This window comes from Elaeis guineensis, chromosome 4 (assembly GCF_000442705.2).
Source record: "Elaeis guineensis isolate ETL-2024a chromosome 4, EG11, whole genome shotgun sequence".
NCBI classification, from domain to species: Eukaryota; Viridiplantae; Streptophyta; class Magnoliopsida; order Arecales; family Arecaceae; genus Elaeis; species Elaeis guineensis.
In genome coordinates, this window is record NC_025996.2 from 52290619 (window position 1) to 52312006 (window position 21388).

General features: G+C 41.9%; 3 protein-coding genes across 3 annotated transcripts in view; 2 read left to right on the top strand and 1 right to left on the bottom strand.

Annotated features, from left to right (window-relative positions):
- The window catches only part of LOC105042806 (epoxide hydrolase 2), a 159810-nt gene that overhangs the window by 132057 nt on the left and 6365 nt on the right, over nucleotides 1–21388 (top strand). The window lies entirely within an intron of this gene.
- Nucleotides 8165–9303, top strand: LOC140857341 (secreted RxLR effector protein 161-like). The gene is made up of 2 exons (XM_073256130.1): nucleotides 8165–8637; nucleotides 9249–9303. Exons 1-2 carry the CDS (start codon nucleotides 8165–8167, stop codon nucleotides 9301–9303), a joined length of 528 nt encoding a protein of 175 aa, XP_073112231.1.
- LOC105042837 (uncharacterized) lies at nucleotides 9418–10124 on the bottom strand. Its single transcript, XM_019849881.1, is given in 3 exon segments — nucleotides 9418–9950; nucleotides 9953–10033; nucleotides 10121–10124. Coding segments are annotated over 3 exon segments (618 nt in total).

The window sequence follows — 21388 nt, forward strand, 5'->3', positions numbered from 1 at the left end:
ATTTGCATGGAAGAGTCACGCAAGAACCTAGTCTACAGGAGCTGATATTTCACCAGACGAACAAACTGGGCGTTGCCTTGTTCCACTGGGATAGACACAGACATCATTAATACTGGACACCAATTCATTGTTATGGGAAGGATTGGCATTCCGTTCTGGAATACGTATGCAGATGTACAAATAAACAGCATCAGCATGAAGAAAAATTGAAGCCGGGTGCATGTGATTTGAATTCCATTATCAATGCGGCCAACGTATACCAGAAGTTAAAGAGAGGCAACAGCCACAATCTATAATCTCGAAGCACGATTCAAAGCACTCTAGATGTTTCGAAGTGCATGCACCAAAACTGGTAGTCCAAATCAGAACCACGGACTGATGGAGAATTTGACATCCTTCAGAAAGCCAACATTTATAGATTGGCAGAGTTGATAAGTCTATGTAGAAGGTAAATAGACTAGCAATTGGAATTTGACAACTACTATGCTGAGTGATAGTCATATTTACCAGACATTCTTATTGAATGAGGTATCTCGGGGATATTCTCTCAGGTATGGTGGAACGGATCTTGCCATAAAGCAAAGCAAGGTCTGCCATATTACAATAACGAGGTTTGATCCGGTATTGACTGTAGTATCTTATAGAGATAAAATACCATTACAATATCGAGGTTTGGTGCCGTATATGAGCTGAATCAATACATATCAATTCCAAACCAAGCAGAACCTGTTGAAAAAAGTAAATATTAAATATATTAAAGAAATCGAAAGATCATTTTGTAAACTTAATTGAAGTGGCAAACATCAGAAGTCACATGGAAAGTCTAAATGATAAATATATTATTAGGATTTGACGCCTCGAGATTCAGCCCATATTGAGCCCACAGCGAGGTTCGCGGCGAAAAACGGAGTCCAACGAGACCAAGATCACCTGAATCGGAGCTCGGATGGAGGAGATACGAGCTTATGAAGTCGGCACGAGAATCGAAGCGGTGGAGGACCGCCGGCGACCGGCGGCGGGCGGCAGCGGCGCGGCCGCAGGCGGTGGCGCGCGGGACGCGCGACCCAGGCCGGCTCGGGACGCGCGACCCAGGCCCGCGCGGTGGAGGCCCGTGGCCCAGGCGGGCGCGCGGCCCAGCCAGGCGCGCGGCCCAGGCGGGCGCGCGGCCCAGGCGCGCGCAGGCCCGCGCGCAGGCGCGGCCCAGGCCCGCGCACGCGGGCCGGCCCAGGCCAGCGGGCTGCTGGCCCCCTTGCCCCGGTCCACCGTGGACCGGGTGGTCCACGGCGCGGTCTGTGGACCGCGTGGGCGTTTCCCACGCGTTTCTCGCGGTCCACGGCACTATTCCGTGGACCGGAGCGCGATCGGAGGGCCCAGGTGATTCCCGGTCTTGATCCGACGGTCCAGGAGGGTTTTTGGCTATGTTTAGGATTCCTAATCCCTCTCTAATCAAGGGTTAAAGTCAGTTTATGCCTTTAAAAGGCCTGAGACGAACAGAGGTTGTGAGGATTCGGGTTTCTCGCTGCCGTACGAACCGAGAAGAGAGAGAGAGGGGCGAGAGCGCTGTGAGAGAGGAGCAGGAGGCTCCTGGACAGCGGTCGCCAGGCTCTTCAGGGGTTCAGGGGGGTCTCCAAGAGAGAGAGAGCTTTTGTGAGGGAAACTTCATGTGAGAGAGAATTGGGTGTACAAGGGTTGAGGGTGAGGTCTCCTCTTGTAAAATTTTCTTTTCATAGTGAAGTTTGCATGCCCCGTGGAGGTGAGCCCTTTTGTGGCTGATCCACGTATTTTGATTGTTTTTTTCCTTTTGTTTTGTTTCTTCTTTCTTCCTGCTGCATCGCGTGGTACTGAAAGGATCTTGGGAGGTGGTGTCCTGGCCAGACATCCACCCAACAAGTGGTATCAGAGCAAGGCGGTACAAGGACGCATATTGCAGTGGTGGTGAGCAAGACTGAAGATGGAGAAAACAGGAACAATCAAGATGGAGATCAACAAGTTCGATGGTAAGAGCAATTTCTCCTTGTGGCAGGCAAGGGTGAAGGACGTGCTCATCCAACAGGGGTTGATCGATGCTCTCTTGTGCGATGAGAAGCCGGCCACCATGGAGGTGCGGGATTGGAAACGGCTACAGATGTAGGCGGTGAGTACCATCCGCATGTACCTGGCGGATGAGGTGGTGATCCATGTGCTGAGCGAGACTTCCCCGACGGTGCTGTGGTCGAAGCTCGAGGAGTTGTACATGGCGAAGTCTCTCACCAACACTCTTTTCCTCTGGAGGCAGTTTTACCAACTGCGGATGACTGAGGGACAGAGCGTGCAGGAGCATCTGAGCCACTTCCAGAAGATCCTCACAGATCTTCTCAGCGTTGGCGAGAACGTTGAGGAGAAGATCAGGGTGCTGGTTTTGCTGGCGTCGCTTCCTTCTTCGTACGAGTCCTTGGTGACTGCTCTTCTATTGGGGAAAAGCACTATCAAGATGGACGAGGTCACCGCGGTGATACTCTAGAACGAGGTTCTCAGGAGGGAGAACCCAGCTTCGAGCTCAGGTGGTGGTAGCTCAGCTTTGGTGGCTTCTGGAGGTGCAGGAGGCGGTAGACGGAGCGACAGGAGATCGCAACGAGGACGGTCTAAGTCTAGGAGGGACTTGAGCAAAACCAGGTGTTACCAGTGCGAGGAGTTGGGGCATCTAGCCAGAGATTGCCCTCAACTGAAAAATCGGACGGTGGCTGCTGTAGCGACGGCCGGCAGCGATTTAGATGGAGATGTCTTTGAGATATCTGATGAGGTATCTACTTCTTTCCAGCAGTGGATATTAGATTCTGCATGCCCCTATCATGTGTGTTGCAGAGAGGAGCAGTTTGACTTCCTGGAGAACAGTGAGAGCACTGTATATCTGCCGGATGAATCGAGCTGTGCGATCAGAGGCATTGGGACGGTCAGCTGGAGGACACATGATGGTGCAGTGAGGAGATTGGGGGAGGTCCGATACATACCCGATTTCAGACGGAATCTTATCTCACTTAGCAGACTGGATTCGAGAGGCTACATGACGGTAGCTGGTGGAGGAATCCTGAGGGTGCTACGCGGCGATAGGATTGTGCTGGAGGGGAAGAAGGGGAGCAGAGGACATTATTACCTGGCAGGGAGCCCAGTGCGAGGTGGAGCATCGGGAGTCAGGTGGAGCCCAGAGTGAGGTGGAGCTCCAGGAGGCGGATCGGGCACGAGACAGGAGACTCGGGAGGACGAGAGGCGACGTCGCAAGGTAAGATTCCTATTGCCGCAGGATGATGCCCCAAGCAGGTCTCAGGTCAGGAGGAGCACAGCATACGACGGAGATGGGATCGAGCAGCCTGGCTCGACTCCCATGTTTGCCCATCCATGATCAGCAGGCGATTGCCCCAGGGCATGGGGGTGAGGAGATCCAGAAGCTCTCGGAGTTTGGAGGAGGCCGAATATCGAGTCGAGATGGAGATTGTTAGGATTTGATGCCTCGAGATTCAGCCCACATTGAGCCCACAGCGAGGTTCGCGGTGAAAATCGAAGTCCAACGAGACCAAGATCACCTGAATCGGAGCTCGAATGGAGGAGATACGAGCTTATGAAGTCGGCACGAGAATCGAGGCGGCGAAGGACCGCCGGCGACCGGCGGCGGGCGGCAGCGGCGCGGCAGCAAGCGGTGGCGCGCGGGACGCGCGACCCAGGCCGGCGCGGGACGCGCGACCCAGGCCCGCGCGGTGGGGGCCCACGGCCCAGGTGGGCGCGCGGCCCAGGCGCGCGCAGGCCCGCGCGCAGGCGCGGCCCAGGCCCGCGCGCGCGGGCCGGCCCAGGCCAGCGGGCTGCTGGCCCCCTTGCCCCGGTCCACCGTGGACCGGGTGGTCCACGGCGCGGTCTGTGGACCGCGTGGGCGTTTCCCACGCGTTTCTCGTGGTCCACGGCACTATTCCGTGGACCGAAGCGCGATCGGAGGGCCCAGGTGATTCCCGGTCTTGATCCGACGGTCCAGGAGGGTTTTTGGCTATGTTTAGGATTCCTAATCCCTCTCTAATTAAGGATTAAAGTCAGTTTATGCCTTTAAAAGGCCTGAGACGAACAGAGGTTGTGAGGATTCGGGTTTCTCGCTGCCGTACGAACCGAGAAGAGAGAGAGAGGGGCGAGAGCGCTGTGAGAGAGGAGCAGGAGGCTCCTGGACAGCGGTCGCCAGGCTCTTCAGGGGTTCAGGGGGGTCTCCAAGAGAGAGAGAGCTTTTGTAAGGAAAACTTCATGTGAGAGAGAATTGGGTGTACAAGGGTTGAGGGTGAGGTCTCCTCTTGTAAAATTTTCTTTTCATAGTGAAGTTTGCATGCCCCATGGAGGCGAGCCCTTTTGTGGCTGATCCACGTATTTTGATTGTTTTTCCTTTTGTTTTGTTTCTTCTTTCTTCCTGCTGCATCGCGTGGTACTGAAAGGATCTTGGGAGGTGGTGTCCTGGCCAGACATCCACCCAACATATATTAGGGGAGTCAAAAGGTCATTTCTTATACCTATAAATAGGTGATTGTTATAGAATGTATGGAGTGGTGAAGTAGTTTCAAAGAATAGAAAAAGAATAGAGAGAATTTGTGAGAAAAAATTATACTACTCCATTATTTTATATAGTTTCTCATACTATTATTGTATGTTGCACCACCATTATATATTCTATCAAAGTGGTATCAGAACTCGAAGGTTGGAAATATGTCCAACAGCATGCAATTCCCCATTCCACAACTCACCACCACCAATTATGAGAATTGAAATATCCAGATGAAGGCATTACTAGGCTCCCAAGATATTTGGGAGGTTGTCGAAAAGGGATATGAAGAATTCTAAGATGACCGCACACAAACGGCGGCACAGAAAACGGCGCTTGTCGATCAAAGAAAAAAGACAAGAAGGCCCTTTATTTCATCTATCAAGGGCTAGATGAAGCCGTATTCAAGAAGATTGCTTGTGCCACCAACTCGAAGCAAGCTTGAGAGATCCTCGAGAATGCTCAAAAGGGCGTTGAGAAAGTGAAGAATGTGCGCCTCCAAATGTTGAGAGGCGAGTTCGAGACTTTGAAGATGAAGGAAGGAGAATCCATTTCGGATTACTTCACAAAGGTTCTTTCTAATGTAAACCAAATGAAAAGAAATGGTGAGAATGTAGAGGACAAGCATGTGGTGGAGAAGATCCTAAGATCCTTGGATCAGAAATTTGACTATGTTGTGGCTGCAATTAAAGAGTCCAAAGATGTGGACACTATGACAATTGATGAACTCATGGGTTCTCTACAAGTTCATGAGCAGAGGATCTTGATGCGGAAAGAAGAACCCTTGGAGCAAGCCTTGAAGTGCAAGCTCACCATCAATGAGAAGAAGGATGGCCCAACTAGCGAAAGCAGTCAAATAAATCACGGTCATAGTTATACCCGTGGATACGGTCATGGATGAGGCCGTGGACGAGGACGAGGTTCCTTTGGACATGACAGGAAAAGAGGAGGCATAGGAGTCTTACCTAATGAAGAAAGCACACAAGGTCCCTCTGGCGGAAGAAGGCAACGAGGTTTCTCAAGAGGAGGACGAAGGTATGACAAAAGTAAAATTAAATGTTATACTTATGGTAAATATGATCATTACTCCTCAGAATGTTACCATAATGAGAATAACAAAGTGCATGAGAAGGTCAACTATGCAAAGGAGGAAGGAGAAGATGGTATCTTGCTACTAGCAGAGAAGGGAGAAGAAGCTTCCAATGAAAATATTTGGTACTTGGATACTGGTGCAAGCAATCATATGTGCGGGTACAAACACATGTTCAAAGAGTTAGATGAGACAGTGGAAGGCAATGTTTCTTTCGGTGATACCTCAAAAGTTCAAGTGAAGGGGATAGGTAAAATCCTAATTCAACTCAAGGATGGTTCTCAACAGTTCATTTCTAATATTTACTATGTGCCTAATATGAAAACAAATATCTTAAGTCTTAGTCAATTATTAGAAAAAGAATTTGATGTTGTTATGGAAGGTAGATATCTTTACTTAAGAAAACATGATCAGCTGATTGCAAAAGTACTTATGACCAAGAACCGAATGTTTATATTGAACATCAAGTATGTTGTGACAAAGTGCTTGAGTGCATGCATGAAGGATGACACATGGCTATGGCACTTGAGGTTCGGGCATGTGAACTTTGGTTCCTTGAAACTCTTATCTTCGAAGGCGATGGTGAAGGGATTACCTCTCATTGAGGATACCCCTGAAGGACTATGTAAAGGATATATTATTGGAAAATACTCAAGAGCTAGCTTTCCAAAGGAGTCATTTCATCAAACCCGAAGGCCTTTGCAACTCATCCATACGGATATTTGTGGTCCCATCACACTGACCTCATTTGGAGGTCGTCATTATTTTCTAATATTTATTGATGATTTTAGCAGAAAAATTTGGATATACCTCTTGAAGGAGAAACGTGAGACCCTAGAGACATTCAAAAGGTTTAAAGCTCTTGTAGAGAACCAAACCGGATGCAAAATCAAAGCTTTGAGATCAGATCGAGGAGGAGAGTTCACCTCGAAGGCATTTGAGGAGTTCTGCAAATCTTAAGGTATTTGGAGGACTTTGACTGCACCATACCCCAGCCGAACGGCATAGCAGAAAGGAAGAATCAGACCATTCTTGACATGGTGAGAAGCATGCTGAAGATGAAAGAAATGCCAAAAGAGTTTTGAGCGGAAGCTGTAAACTGTGTGGTATACATTCTCAACCGCTGCCTAACAAAGAATCTTGAAGGAAGGACCCCTCAAGAAGCATGGAATGGATATAGGCCAGATGTATCTCATCTGAGAGTGTTTGGTTGCATTGCCTATGCACACTTCCCAGATCAAAGGAGAAGCAAGCTTGATGACAAGAGTTATCTTTGCATCTTTATAGGATATGATCAGAGATCCAAGGCATACAAACTTTATGATCCAAAGGCGAAGAAGATCCTCATAAGCCGTGATGTGAAGTTCAATGAAGAAGGAATCTGAAATTGGAGCACCAACATGATAAAGGTGCAAGAAGAAGAAGAACAAGTGAAGGCTCAAGTTGAAGATCCCATACCACCTTCATCACCTAGCATGAGATCTCCATCTTCAAATGAAGAATCCAGAAAGACAAGAAGCATTCAAGATCTCTATGAGGTGACGAGTCTCCTTAATCTTATTTGTTTATATGCTAATGAGGATGTAATCTCTTTTGAAGAAGCAGTGAAGAATGAAAACTGGAGGATGGCTATGAATGAAGAGATGAAAGCAATCCAGAAGAATAACACATGGAAGCTTATTACTCTTCCAGAAGGTCATGAACCCATCGGAGTGAAATGGGTATATAAGGTAAAGAAGAATGCAAAAGGAAAGGTAGAGAAATATAAGGCTCGATTAGTAGCTAAAGGCTACAAGCAGCAAGCCGGAATTGACTACGAGGAAGTATTTGCTCCCGTAGCATGCATGGAGACAATTTGCCTGGTGATTTCTTTGGCTGTACAGAATAATTGGAACATCTACCAGTTAGATGTGAAGTCGGCATTTCTAAATGACTTTCTAGAAGAAGAAGTATATGTTGAACAACCCAAAGGGTATGTGAAGAAAAGACATGAAGAGATGATTTTAAAGCTAAGGAAGGCACTTTATGGTTTAAAATAAGCTCCAAGAGCATGGAACTCAAGAATTGATGGCTACTTCAAAGTAAATGGCTTCAAGCAATGTCCCTATGAGTATGCTGTGTATGTAAAGAAAAAAAATTCTAACATTATACTTGTGTGTTTGTATGTGGATGATCTTATTTTTACAGGTAATAATCAACAAATATTTGAGGAGTTCAAGCATGCCATGATGAAGGAGTTTGAGATGACAGACATGGGGTTAATGACATATTTTCTAGGTTTGGAGGTCAAACAATATCAAAAAAAAATTTTCTTATCCCAAGAAGGTTATGCCAAAGAAATCTTGAAGAAATTCAAGATGAAAGATTGTAATCCTATAAGCACCCCCATCGATTGTGGAACAAAACTGTCAAAAGAAGATGAAGGAGAGATTGTGGACCCTACTCTCTATAGAAGCTTGGTAGGATGTCTGAGGTACATGACATGTACTAGGTCAAATATTCTATATGCAGTCGGCCTAGTCAGCAGATTCATGGAGGAGCTCAAATTAATGCACTGGAAGGCAGCGAAGAGAATTCTTCGTTACATCCGAGGTACTATTACTGATGGACTATTTTATTCTCATCATAGTAACTTGGAACTTGTGGGCTATTCGAATAGTGATTGGGCTGGAGACATGGATGATCGAAACAGTACTTTCGGATTTATATTTTCTATGGGAGATGTAGTTTTTTCATGGATGTCAAAGAAACAACCTATTGTTACTCTTTCTACATGTGAAGCCGAATATGTTGCTGCATCCGCATGTATATCACATGCTATATGGCTAAGAAGCTTGCTGAAGGAAGTTCATTTTGAGCAAAAGGAACCTACCAAGATAAGCATTGATAGCAAGTCGGCTATTGCACTAGGAAAGAACCCGGTGTATCATCAAAGAAGCAAGCATATTGATGTGTGTTTTCATTCAATCCGCGAACATGTGAAGAACAAAGAAGTAGAGCTACTGTATGTGAAGACACAAGATCAAGTTGCCGACATATTCACTAAACCATTAGGAGCAGAGCTCTTCACCAAGTTTAAAAGTTCTCTTGGCATGATGAAGAAAGAACAATTAAGTTTAAGGGGGTGTTGGAAAAAGCAAATATTAAATGTATTGAAGAAATCGAAAGGTCATTTTGTAAACTTAATTGAAGTGGCAAAAATCAAGAGTCACATAGAAAGTCTAAATGATAAATTTATTAGGGAAGTCAAAAGGTTATTTCTTATACCTATAAATAGGTGGTTGTTGTAGAATGTATGGAGTGGTGAAGTGGTATCAAAGAATAGAAAAAAAAAAGAGAGGGTTTGTGAGAAAAAGTTGTACTGCTCCATTGTTTTATATAGTTTTTCATACTATGTTGTATGTTCCACTACCATTACATATTCTATCAAACCATCCCTGATTGTTCAGTACAAACCTGTACCATCCATTTCATATGGTATCATGGTTGAGAGTGAGAAAAATGTTAGCATCCTTCCATCATACTAATTGCATGTCGTACCTAATTATTGGTATTGTTATAGATCTCGGTGCCGATTTTGTGGACAAAGTTTATTGAAAACACGTTCTTCCATAGAACACTTGCTGAGAAAGACATCTGTGTGCATACTGCGTTAAGTAGTAAGGGGTAACCAAAGCAAAAGATCTTCCTTTACTTGCAGCTATGCTCCTCCATTGAAGAGTGATCTATGATAATGGAATGAACTGAAGCGATCCATCAGAGAAAGAAAAACCTTAGCTAATATTTACATCACATTAACTGAAGAATTGCAGAACAACCAATATTCGGACACTATCCTTCCAATGATGCTCCCTTCCTCAACCTTAATTCTCCTGCTCTTCAGGTTCCAAAGATGCAGCGCAAAGCACCGTCTGTGAATCAAATCATGCCTTTCCACAATCCACTTCCAATGGCTCCCATTCCTCAGCTCCTGAAACAGCCCCCATATCCTTTGCCAATCCACCGGATAGAATGCCTCCGACGGCAATACTCTGAATTCAAACCTAGGCCTCCCTGCGATCTTTGAGACCACCCTTGAAACAAGGTAAGGTCCATTGTGACCCCACTTGCTCCCATTAAAGGTCCTCGCAAACTCCTCTATGAATTTATAGAGAAGTGGATGCTTCTCATCAAATACCATTACAGCATTGTTCAACCGGCTCCAGTTACCGGTCTTGGAGTAGACGGACTGCACTCGAATGGCATTCTTTAGACCATCAAAGCTTCTCAGAACTATTACGTCAGTATCAATGTAGACTCCCCCATACTTGTACAAAATTGGCCGAGTGGGACTTTCCCAGGATCAACTTTCCCTTGCAAGAGCCAATCGAACCATGGCTTGGCAGGCGTGTTAATTATTTCTCAATAAAATGATCTTTTTTTAGGATACCGCCGCTCTTCTTCCAATTTTTGATGAAGACCTCAGCGATTAAAAAGCGAGGGCGAACCCATCGAGGACCCTCAACTCCTTATTTTTCAACGAGTAGAGCGCCAGAAGACATTAGTCGTGCAGGAAGCATAAACTAATCCAAACATGACCTTCAGAGGACTAACCTAGAAGGATCTCCAGTGCCCGTCGATCTAACCTACATGGGTCTAAGACCTCGGTGACTAAGAAGCAAGGGCTAATCCACTGAGGACTCTCGACTCCTTGCTTTTCAGTGAATAGAGCGTCAGAAGTCTTAGTTGCATGGGAAATGAAGGCAAACCCAAAGAGGACCTTTGGAGGGCTAACCTATAAGGACCCTCAAAGTCTGCCAACTCAAGCTATGCAAAAAAAGAAAGCTAACCAAAGAGAACCTTTGGAAGGCTAATCTAAAAGGATCCTCCTCTGAAGCTTACCAATCTCAATGGTCCTGACCGAAGCCTGGTGACTAAGGGAAGGGATAATCTATGAGAACCCTCAGAAGCCTTATATGTCTCATCAAGCCTCACTTGAAGCTTCAGCCCTTGGCCACCTCCAATGCGATGTCAAAAAATATAAAGTTCGGGTCATATAAGCAAACAAACCAAAGAAAGAAAAGGGACAGGTGAAACAAAAGATTTCAATTCAAAAATATTTCATTAATGATCTTGTCCAATTACATAAGTTAAGTCACAAAAAATAAGCGACTATAAAAAAGACATCAATTACATAGGAGATCTGCCTCCGACTGATGGAGCTTCGCTGCATTGTAAATTCGGAGCATCCTCAATAGGCATCACCAACATCAGGTATCTCGAGAAGGCTGATGTCGGCTTCGGGAAAAAGTTGGGAGACCAAAGTTTTGCATTTGCCAAAACTAGCTTTGAAGGCTGTGACACATGCCTTCCTAGTTTGGAGGATCGTCTCATGTCGGGCAGTAGCAAGCAGGGACTCCAGGTGCTTGACTTGGCCTTCGATGAATCTGCCTGCTGCTACACTCTCCACCAACCTGATTCAAAGCTCTGTCATCTCCAATCTCTTTTTATTCATGGCCTGGAGGAGGCTATTGATAGCTTCCCAAGTTGAAATAAGTTCACTTCGAAGCTCGGCAATTATTGACCATTCTTTTTTAATCGATCAATCAAAATCATCGATCGTCTCTTGAGCCGAACGAAGCTCACCTTGAAGTCGACTTATTTTAGCAGTTGAATCTCACTTGGCTTCTTCAGCAATCGTGGATGATGTAATGGCATTCTTCAGTCTGGATATCTTATCTTGGGCTTCATGAAGCTCCTTTTGACAAAGAGCTGCCTTTGCAGCCGCATCTCATCTGGCTTTGCTCGCCACTCAACCGAGCTTATCACGCTCTTCGGGTCAACCTGTGCCTCTCTGTGAGATGCTCCATGTGAGTCTGCTTGGAGCATGCCCTCAAACAATTTATCTCTACTAAAGCCTCGCCATATTCTTTCTTGATCTTCGAGAGTTTCTATCTCGCTTCAGCAACTTGCTTTTTGGCCTTCCTAACCTTCTTCTTAAGGGCTTTGACCTGAGATCAAATTGGTAGGGCCATCATTACAGGCGAGGGTTTGGTGCAGTACTTACATTAGCCAGACTGAGATAAATACATCACAATAACTATAAGTCGAAGGAGGAGGTAAAAACTGCCTTTTTCATTAATATAAAAGTATTTATTACATCAACAGAAAAATAAAAGAAAAATAATATAACTTAAGTATTTACAACCTCGGCCTATGGACTGGTGGAGGAATTTGAAGCAGCTTCGATGGGCTTCGATGGTGAAGAAGCTTCGATGGTGGTAGGTGTTGGCACATCCCCAGGTGCTAGATCAGGCCTTGGTCATTCTCCGATTGCAGTAGGATCAGGATTTGGGTCTTCCGTGGCTCCTTCTTCTTTTTCTTCCTCTTCTCTTTCCTCTTCATCCAAGAAGGATAGGTCCAGGTCTGGAAAGCATGCTGCTATCTTGCTACGACAGTTGTCTTGACCGACAGCATAAGCTTCCTAGCCGAACTCCACCTTCACCCAAGGGAATTCCTCTGATTTTTAGAAGGCTTCGACTATTAGATGTCTAGCCTCAGCGACCTGACTCTCCACCTTTTTCTTGACCTCCGCAGCCTTGGCCTAGGCCGCCCACCACCTTTTTTTCTCTGAGGCCAAGTTGGACTTAGCTTTTGTGTTGGCGGCTTCGGCTTTGTCCATTGCCTCTTTCAGGTATTTGGCTTCAGCCTCGACCGACTCAATTCTGGATCAAACTTCGACTGCAGCAGCCTCTGCCTTCCTCTCCATCTTGGCGGCCTCTGACTCAATGATCCTCGACGAGTTAATGAAGGTGGCGACATGATGACCCAGCTATATCCAAGAAAGAGATGAGTCAACCACTGAAGATCAAAAAAGAGAGAAGAGAAGAAAAAGGACTCATCCGAATGAAGGAGATCACGGCCTTCCTCTATCATCTTTCGATGCTTTGCTCCTTGATTTTGTCTAGATCGGTATCAATGAGCATCCTCTCGATTGCGTGGTGGGTAGTCTTCTAATCCTCAAAGGTGGCATCCATAGGAAATGAGGATCGGCCCTCCCTCCACCTGATAGGTATTTCTATGGAGTCTGGACTTGATTGATTGGCCCGAATAGAAGTCCCCTCAGCCCGGGGGGTAGAGAGAGTTGCCGACATCGGGGGAGGAGATTGGATTATGGGAGTTGATATAGCTTCTGCTCGAGTGGAAGAAGTCGGAAGGAGCTTCTCTCTCTGTTTGGCTTTGGAGGGCCTTTGCTTCTTCTGGACCCCAGCAGCAGTTGATGAGTGTGCATTCTTCCTCCTCAGTGCCTCAAGCTCTTTGGGCCTCATATCTGCAACAAACTGAAACAAGCTAAGAAGAAAAGAGTAGGAGAGAGAGAAGAAAGTGAGCACTGAAAAACTGCTAAATTGACCTTTGGGGTCGGCCGGACTGAGATCAGTATGGAAGACAGTCTGCTCCGATAGCAATTCCTTCAGATGAGGAATCTTGTACTCTCATAAAATTTTAGAGCATTTTATGTCCTCTCCCCCTAGCTTTGGGATCTAAAAGATAGAATCTCTCGACCGACCTTGATAGGAAAACCTCAGACTCTTGGTGGAATGGCCCAAAATAAATAAAAGTCAGCCCTTCCACCTATGAACTGAAGAAGGGGCCCCTCTTATCAAGATAGAGACCTCCCTTAGAGGAGAGACATACCATCAATCTCCGATACATCTCTTTATGGTGTAGAAGGATCGAAAGAGAGGAATCGATGATTGAACTTCAGCCAAGATACAAATGACAATGAAGTCGATGATGAAGCGGAAGAAATTTGGGATGACAGAATAAAAGAAAATGTTGAAGAAATAAAAGATTTCTATAATAAACGAATGGATGGGCAACCTAAGTCCAACCCTAAATACTTCTTTGTACAAGCCGATCCTACCAAAGGGAGGATCATCAATCCTGTCACTAGGCCCTGGAGTGATAATCCTGCCACTGGGCTTTGGAGGCTCCAATTCATATGAACACTATAAGAATTCAGACTATTAGCGATGGCTAGTTGCCATCACTAATAATCCACATGCCATCCCTAATAACCTCACTGTCACTAATTCCATCGTAATAGTTAATCTAAAAAAAAATTAATTGCTAAATAACTTTATTAGCAATGAAAATCCTAACCATCACTAATAAGGCTATTAGCGACGGCTTTAGCAATGAAATTTTTTCATCGCTTATTATTTTTAATTTTTAAACTAAATTTTTAAATTTTTTTAAAAAATATTAACAATGGTATTTTCATGGCTAATACTGTCGCTAATAATTATTAGCGACCAATAATACCGTCGCTAATGCCATCTCTATTTTTTTTTATTTTTAAATTCAATAATTTTTAAAAAGATATTAGCGATGGTATTATTATCGCTAATGCCGTCACTAATAAGTATTAGTGACGGTATTTTTCATCACTAATATCATCGCTAATAATTAATTTTTTTTTTAAAAAAAAATTAATAATAATATTTTTTTAAATATATTTTAATTAATCATAATAAATTATGATTTCTAATATTTGTTATAATTAAAATTCAAAGATAATATGACAATCAAAAATTAAAAACTAATTATATTATATTAAAAATATAAATTATATATATTTTTTTAAAAATAATATAAAAAAATATAATATATCAAAAATAAATCAGGTCCGATCCTCATCGTCATCCGCCACCTCCACCTCCCACTCCTCTCTAGCAGCTGGTGGATGAGAGCTAGATGTCCCAATATCCTATAATAAAAAAAATAAAATAATATTAGTAAGTTTGATACAAAGGTATATCTTTCAATATGGAAGCGTATCTTTCGATATACTCCTTCGATTATCAAACAGATTATTTCTACATATTTCATTCGATGATACGGAGCTATAGACACCTTTGGTCCATTGATTGGATGATTAGATTAAATTTTTAACCTTTAGATCTCTTTTTCATACTCAAATCTAAATATATGAAGCGTCTAAATATGAAAACTTAAAATAAGTAAAAGGATTTAGTAATATAATTATCTGATGTGATGGCTGAGATGACGAGCCCAATCGATCGTGCAGCTGTAGGTCCCGAAGAAGCTCCATGACTGTATCGTGGATGGCATCTAGGAGACTCTGAGGTCGTTGGCTCAGAAGCCTCGGTACGACCTCCTCCATGTGGGCATCGCTCTAGATCTGGGACGTCGAGGCCTGTGAGGATGTCGAAGGGTATCGAGCCGATGGAGGGTCGAAGCTATGGCCGAATCCTATAATTCGGCTCTTACTCACCCCTCGATGGCGCTGAACCATCCCTCAAGGTCCAGGGGGCTGAGAAGATGGATCATCGTCATACCTCTCAGTAGTATAGGATTCGGCTCTTACTCACCCCCCGATGGCGCTGAGCCATCCCTCAAGGTCCAGGGGGCTGAGAAGATGGATCATCGTCATACCTCTCAGCAACGTACACCGCGTAATGCATCTGCACAGTTTAGAAATACATTAGTTCTAATATAAAACTCAAATCCTATAACAACTTAATTAATAAATAAAGTTTGAAATTTTTATCGTGATCTATCATGACGTAGAATCTAAATAGTCACCAGTCCTCCTAAATTGGTGTGCGGCCCGTCCAAACTGCAACTGGTCTAGTGGGCGATCCAACTATTATATCTACAATAAGTAAATAATAAAATTAAATTAATTAAAGTATGCATATAAGAGTTTTTATAGTTTTAGTGAAGAGTTTTGGTATAGATTTCTTATCAGTCTATCGGCCACGACATGTGTACCGATCGAGCCGCCCATGTACCTGATCGAATTCTACAAAACAGTCCGATTCTGTCGGGCCCTCTACCACCTACCAAAGTACTCCTCACTGCTCCACTGATGGCAAAGGGCCTGCCATATGTCTATCCATATCCAGTGATCCATGAAAGACCTTCAGTCCGATGATGACTGAGAACCGAAGTGTTGGATGGTGGACTGCCTGAGGCCGTAGGGCCATCTCGGAGCCTCCATATCACCGATCAGGAGGAGGCGCCGATGAGGTGGGGAAAAGTTGGGAAGTAGGAGAATGAGAGGGAATTCGTGGGAAGGAGAAGAACAAGCATCGAATTTTTTTTCCTCCGATGGGCTAGGGGTGTTTTTTGCCAGACTATTATCGACGACAATACGATCGTCGGTAATACGGTCGGTAAAACTGTATTTTACATGCCAGGATATTAGCAACAGTAGTTTCCATCGCTAATACCTATCCACCATCGTTAATATTATTAATTTTTTTAAAATATTAAATTTTAATATTAACTTTTTTTAAATTTTTAAAATAATATTTTTTCAAAATTATTAGCAAAGGCAAATTATTCTGTCACTAATGTCATTGCTAATACTATTAAAGTTTTTTAATATTAAATTTTAATATTAATTTTTTCTTTTTGGTCATTTTTTGGATGGTTAAAAATTATTATTATATTTTATTAAATTTTTGGACTTAATTAATTTATGGATCAAATCCTAATTGATTTAAATTAAATTTAATTTAATTAAGCTTAACTTAATTTGAGGCTAATTGGATTTTAATATTTTAAGTAGAATTTGGATTCAAAATCTAATTGAATTAGGTTTGACAGAATTTCAAATTGAATTCGAATCAGATTCGAATTAGATTCGAATTGAATGATGGATCAAATTCTAATTGATTTAAATCAGATTTAACTTAATTAGGCTTAATTTAATTTGAGGCTACTTGAATTTTATAATCCAAGTAGGATTTGGATTCAAAGTCTAATTGAATTAGGTTTGACAAGATTTTGAAGATTCGAATCAGATTTGAATTGGATTCGAATTGAATCATAGATCTAGTCTTAATTGATTTAAATTAGATTTAATTTAATTAGATTTAACTTAATTAGATTTAACTTAATTTAAGATTGATTAGATTTTATAATTTAAGTAAGATTTAGATTCAAAAAAAATTGAATTAAATTTGATAAGATTTTGAATTAGATTCGAATTGGATTTGAAATGAATCACAGATCAAATCCTAATTGACTTAAATTAGATTTAATTTAATTAAATTTAACTTAATTTAAGATTAATTGAATTTTATAATTCAAGTAGGACTTAGATTTAAAGCCTAATTAAATTAGGTTTGACAGAATTTTAAATTGGATTCGAATCGGATTTGAATTAAATTCGAAATGAATCATGGATCAAGTCTTAATTGATTTAAATTAGATTTAATTTAAGTAGGTTTAACTTAATTTGAGGCTAATTGGATTTTATAATCTAAGTAAGACTTGGATGCAAAGCTTAATTGAATTAAGTTTGATAGGATTTCGAATTAGATTCGAATTGAATTTGAATTGAACTCAAATTAAAAATTATTTTTTTAATTAATTTAAATTAAATTTAATTTAATTAAGCTTAATTTAATTTAAAAATAATTAAATTTTATAATCTAATTAATACTTAGATTCAAAGTCTAATTGAATTAGATTTGACAGGATTTCAAATTGGATTTGAATCGGATTCGAACTGGATTCGAATTGAATCCAAATTAAAAATTATTTTCTCCTAATTAAGTTAAATCAGATTAAATTTAATTAGATTTGACTTAATTTGAAGGTAATTAAATTTTACAATCCAAGTAGGATTTGAATTTAAAGTCTAATTAAATTACACTATAAAAAAACTAACTATTAGCGATGGCTGTTTGCCATCGTTAATTATCAGTTTGTCGTTGCTAATGCTATTAGAGATGGTTTTTCATTGCTAAAAAGCTAATAAAAATTTTTTCATCATTAATTATCATTATTAGCGACAGTGATTTTGCCATTACTAATAATACTAATTAGCGACAACATTAGCGATGGCATAATAGTTTTTAATTTTTTTAATTAAAATTTAAAAAATTATTAGTGATGGATTTGTTGCTGCTAATGCTGTCACTAATTATTTTTTATTTTTTAAATTAAAATTTTTAAAAAACTATTAGTGATAGCTTTATCGTCGCTACTGTCATCTCTAATAGTTTTTTATTTTTTTAATTAAAATTTAAAAAACTATTAGCAATGGCTAATAGTTTTTATTTTTTTTAAATTCATAATTAAATTTTTTAAAACCTACTTTAACCATAGTAACAAGCAATAATATTTTTTAAAATCTGTTATAAATAAGATAATAATTATTTAATATAATTATAAATATAAAATTAATTTTATTATATTAAAAATATAAATTATATAATTTTAAATATATTTTTAGCTGTCCGTGTGCCAGATCGGATCCTGCTGGATGGTCCGATTCTGTCGAACCCTCTGCCACCTGCTGAGTACTCCTCGCTGCTTTACTATCACAGAGGGCCTCCCATACGTCTACTCATATCTAGTAATCCCTGTAGGACCTTTAGTTTGATGGTGACTGGGAATCAAAATGCTCGATGGTGAACTGCCTAAGGCTCTATAGCCCATCTCGATCAAAAAATTGAGTCGATTCGGTAGACGTGCCAGCCACAAAAATTTCAAAATCTCAGATCATATGAGCCTTCTTTTCGTAATTCTTCCTCTCAATTTATGCAGGCACCCCTTCCACCATAGTCCTCTATGATAGGACGGCCTTGACCATAGATTTTAAGGAGTACTAGGCTACTCAAAAAATAAACTACACTACACATATCATATATGCATGTAAATAAAATCAGATCTTGATAGTATTGAATGAAATATCAATAAATCAAATCAATTTTATTTTTTATTTATTAGATGTCAGATTCATGCATTTATGTTCATGTCAACAACCTAGCTCTGATACCACTGAAAGTTTGCAGGTAGTTTCATACATGTAATTTAATTTTTTTTTTGAATCTTAACGCAGTGGAATAAATCTAGATTAAACACTTCAATCTAGTATGTATTAGATCTAATCTAAAAACTACCTAAGCAAGGATCTTATGACTTTACATAATATGCATAATCTGAAGTCTAAAATTAAAAGCATAGATCATATCTATAATGTAGATCATATCTACTATGAAGTTGAGATCAGATCTCTATATCTGAGCATGGGTTGATATACACCATAGCTGATAACCATGGATTTGTCAGGTTCTTCAAGGTGCACAACAGTCGTACAGATGGAATGCTGGCTCAGGGATGGGATGCTAGCTCGGGGATGCAGCCATAGAGACGAGGGCGCAGGGATAGGACCATGAGAATGCGGCGCAGGTCGGTGCCAAGGGGTCGAGTGGTGGGGCAGGGGCTGCAAGGTCGAGGCTGCGGTGATCCATATGGATCCAAGCTCAAGCAGAACAAGCAGCAGAAGAGAAAACACATTAAAACTCTTCTACCCTTTATTCTGTTCTTCTTTTTTATAATTTTGGTATTAAAACCAAAGACTCCTCCCTAACCATGAGTCCTGGCCTGTATAGATAAAGCTTATCTTCTATTGGAATTACTTTGAATAAACAGAGTTGTAACAGAGATGTATATCTGACTCATACATCGAAACAGATAAAACAAAATATAATAGAATGTGTTTCAGATGTGGTTCTCTTGGTATTAAGCATCACGCATGAAGGAACAGATCTACACATGACAAGAAAATCGACGATCGAGGTAATGGAGGAAGCTCATGAGCCAATGGTCCATATGTCAGCTTGCATGCAAATACTTTGGCTTCGGATACTTCAGCTTAGGTTTGGGTCGGCAACCTATACAAATATTTTTGCTCCAAACTGAGGTAACGAATAGTACTTGATCTGAGATAACCGAATATGCTAAGTCTTCTGGCCGAGGTGAATATTCTGGTTGAGGTGAAGCCTGGACTTGGCTCCTTCCTGGTTCTCAATTTTCCTACTTGACTCTTCTTGGGCCATGCCAGGCTGGTGAAACAAATATCTCTGGCTCCCTACCAAGTAGGATCATCTCTGATAATGGCTCCTTTTACAGAGCTGGATTCTAAAATTGGAGAATAAAAAACTCAGCTTGATCGATCTCCCTATTGAACCACTTCGCTGTGTTGGGTCGCTGGCCGTTCTGTCCAATTTGAAAGGCTTCACGCTGTCCTTAGCGCATCTGGGTAACCTTCTCCAAGATGGTATCCTCTGCCAGTGTCATCTCTTGATCAATAATCAAGTAATCCACTGATAGTAGGGCTTCTTCCGGCTCATCATCCAGCATCGATTGCTCGAAAGGCTTCAAGTTATTGATATTGATAACTGAGTAGATTTTCATATAAGCTGATAGTTCTAACTGGAAAGCATTGTCACCAATCTTCCCAATAATCTTGAAGGGGTCATATCAGATAGGCTTCAGCTTCCTCCCAACTCCCTTCTATCATTCTTTCCTGAGGTGTAACTATACCAAGTCACCTTCTTAGAAATTTGCCTCTTTTCAGTATCGATCATGCTACTCCTCGTACTTTTGTTGGGCTCTCCATAGCTGTTGCTCCACCTGACTATGCACTTGCTGAATTCTTTCTAAGAAGTGTTGGGCTTTTGCAATGGCTCCTTCCTCCTTGGTCGCCTGCATGTAATGCTCACCGAAAACTCCAAGTCGAATGGATTTTATGGTAAGTAGCCCAAGCATACCTCGAAAGGAGACTTCAACATGAAACTATGCACTGCCTGTTAAATGTAAATTACAGGTAAGGCAAACTCTCATCCCAAGTCTTGAGATGTCGAGTATTGTAGCCACAAAGTAGATGGACCATTATACGGTTGACGACTTCTGTCTGTCCATCACTTTGATGATGATAAGGAGCACTTCGCAGTAATCGTGTTTCCATCCTGGACCACAAAGCTCTCCAAAAAGCAATAAGAAATTGACTATCACGATCAAAAACAATCAAGCTCAAAAGTCTGAAGTGAGTCCAGACATTCCTGAAGTACAACCATGCTGTCTCCTCTTCCGTGATCATCTTCTTACATGAAATTAGTACCACCATCTTCGAAAAATGATCATCTACCACAAATAGGTAGTCATGCCCCTGTTGCATCCTCAGGAGTCCTCCTAAGAAGTCCATGGAAATACTTTCCTAAGGTTGGATCAGAATCGACAAGAGTTTGTACAGTCCCAATTTTCGATTGCTCGGCTCAGAATAGCTGCACAGCACGCAGTCTCTCACAAACTGGGCCATGTTCTGCCGCATCCCGGGCCAATAGACATAGCGATGAAGATTCACCACTATCTTGTTTACTCCGAAGTGGCCTGCTATCTTCGAAATATTAGCTTCCCGCATCCACTTCACCCAATCTACAGCTTTTGATAGACACAGCTGTGCACCTTTGTAGAGGAGCCCACCTCATAAGGCAAACTCCGTGGACCTTCTTACCTTGACGTCCTCCAAAACTCTTCGAAACTCTGGATCTGATCTATACATATCGGTGTACTCCTCGTGCAACATGGCTGGATTTGCATGAAGCTAATAAACCCAAGGAGGCAATAGGAGGCCAAGATAACAAATCTACAAGCTTGTTTTGTGCCCCCTTCTTGTACTTGATGATGATGCTGTATTGTTACAGGTACATCATCCACTTCATATGTCGGGCTTGCTGTAGCTTGATTTGTATTTGGACATAATGAAGTGGTCGGTGGTCAGTGTACACCACCATCTCCTTTTCGAGAAGGTAACATCGTCAATGCTTCATCATCTAGTGTAAGGCTAGAAGCTCTTTGTCATACGTCGGATAATTGAGCTGAGCACCCTGAAACATCTCAGAGTGATACACCACAGGCCGACCATCCTGAAACAAGATAGCCCCCATAGC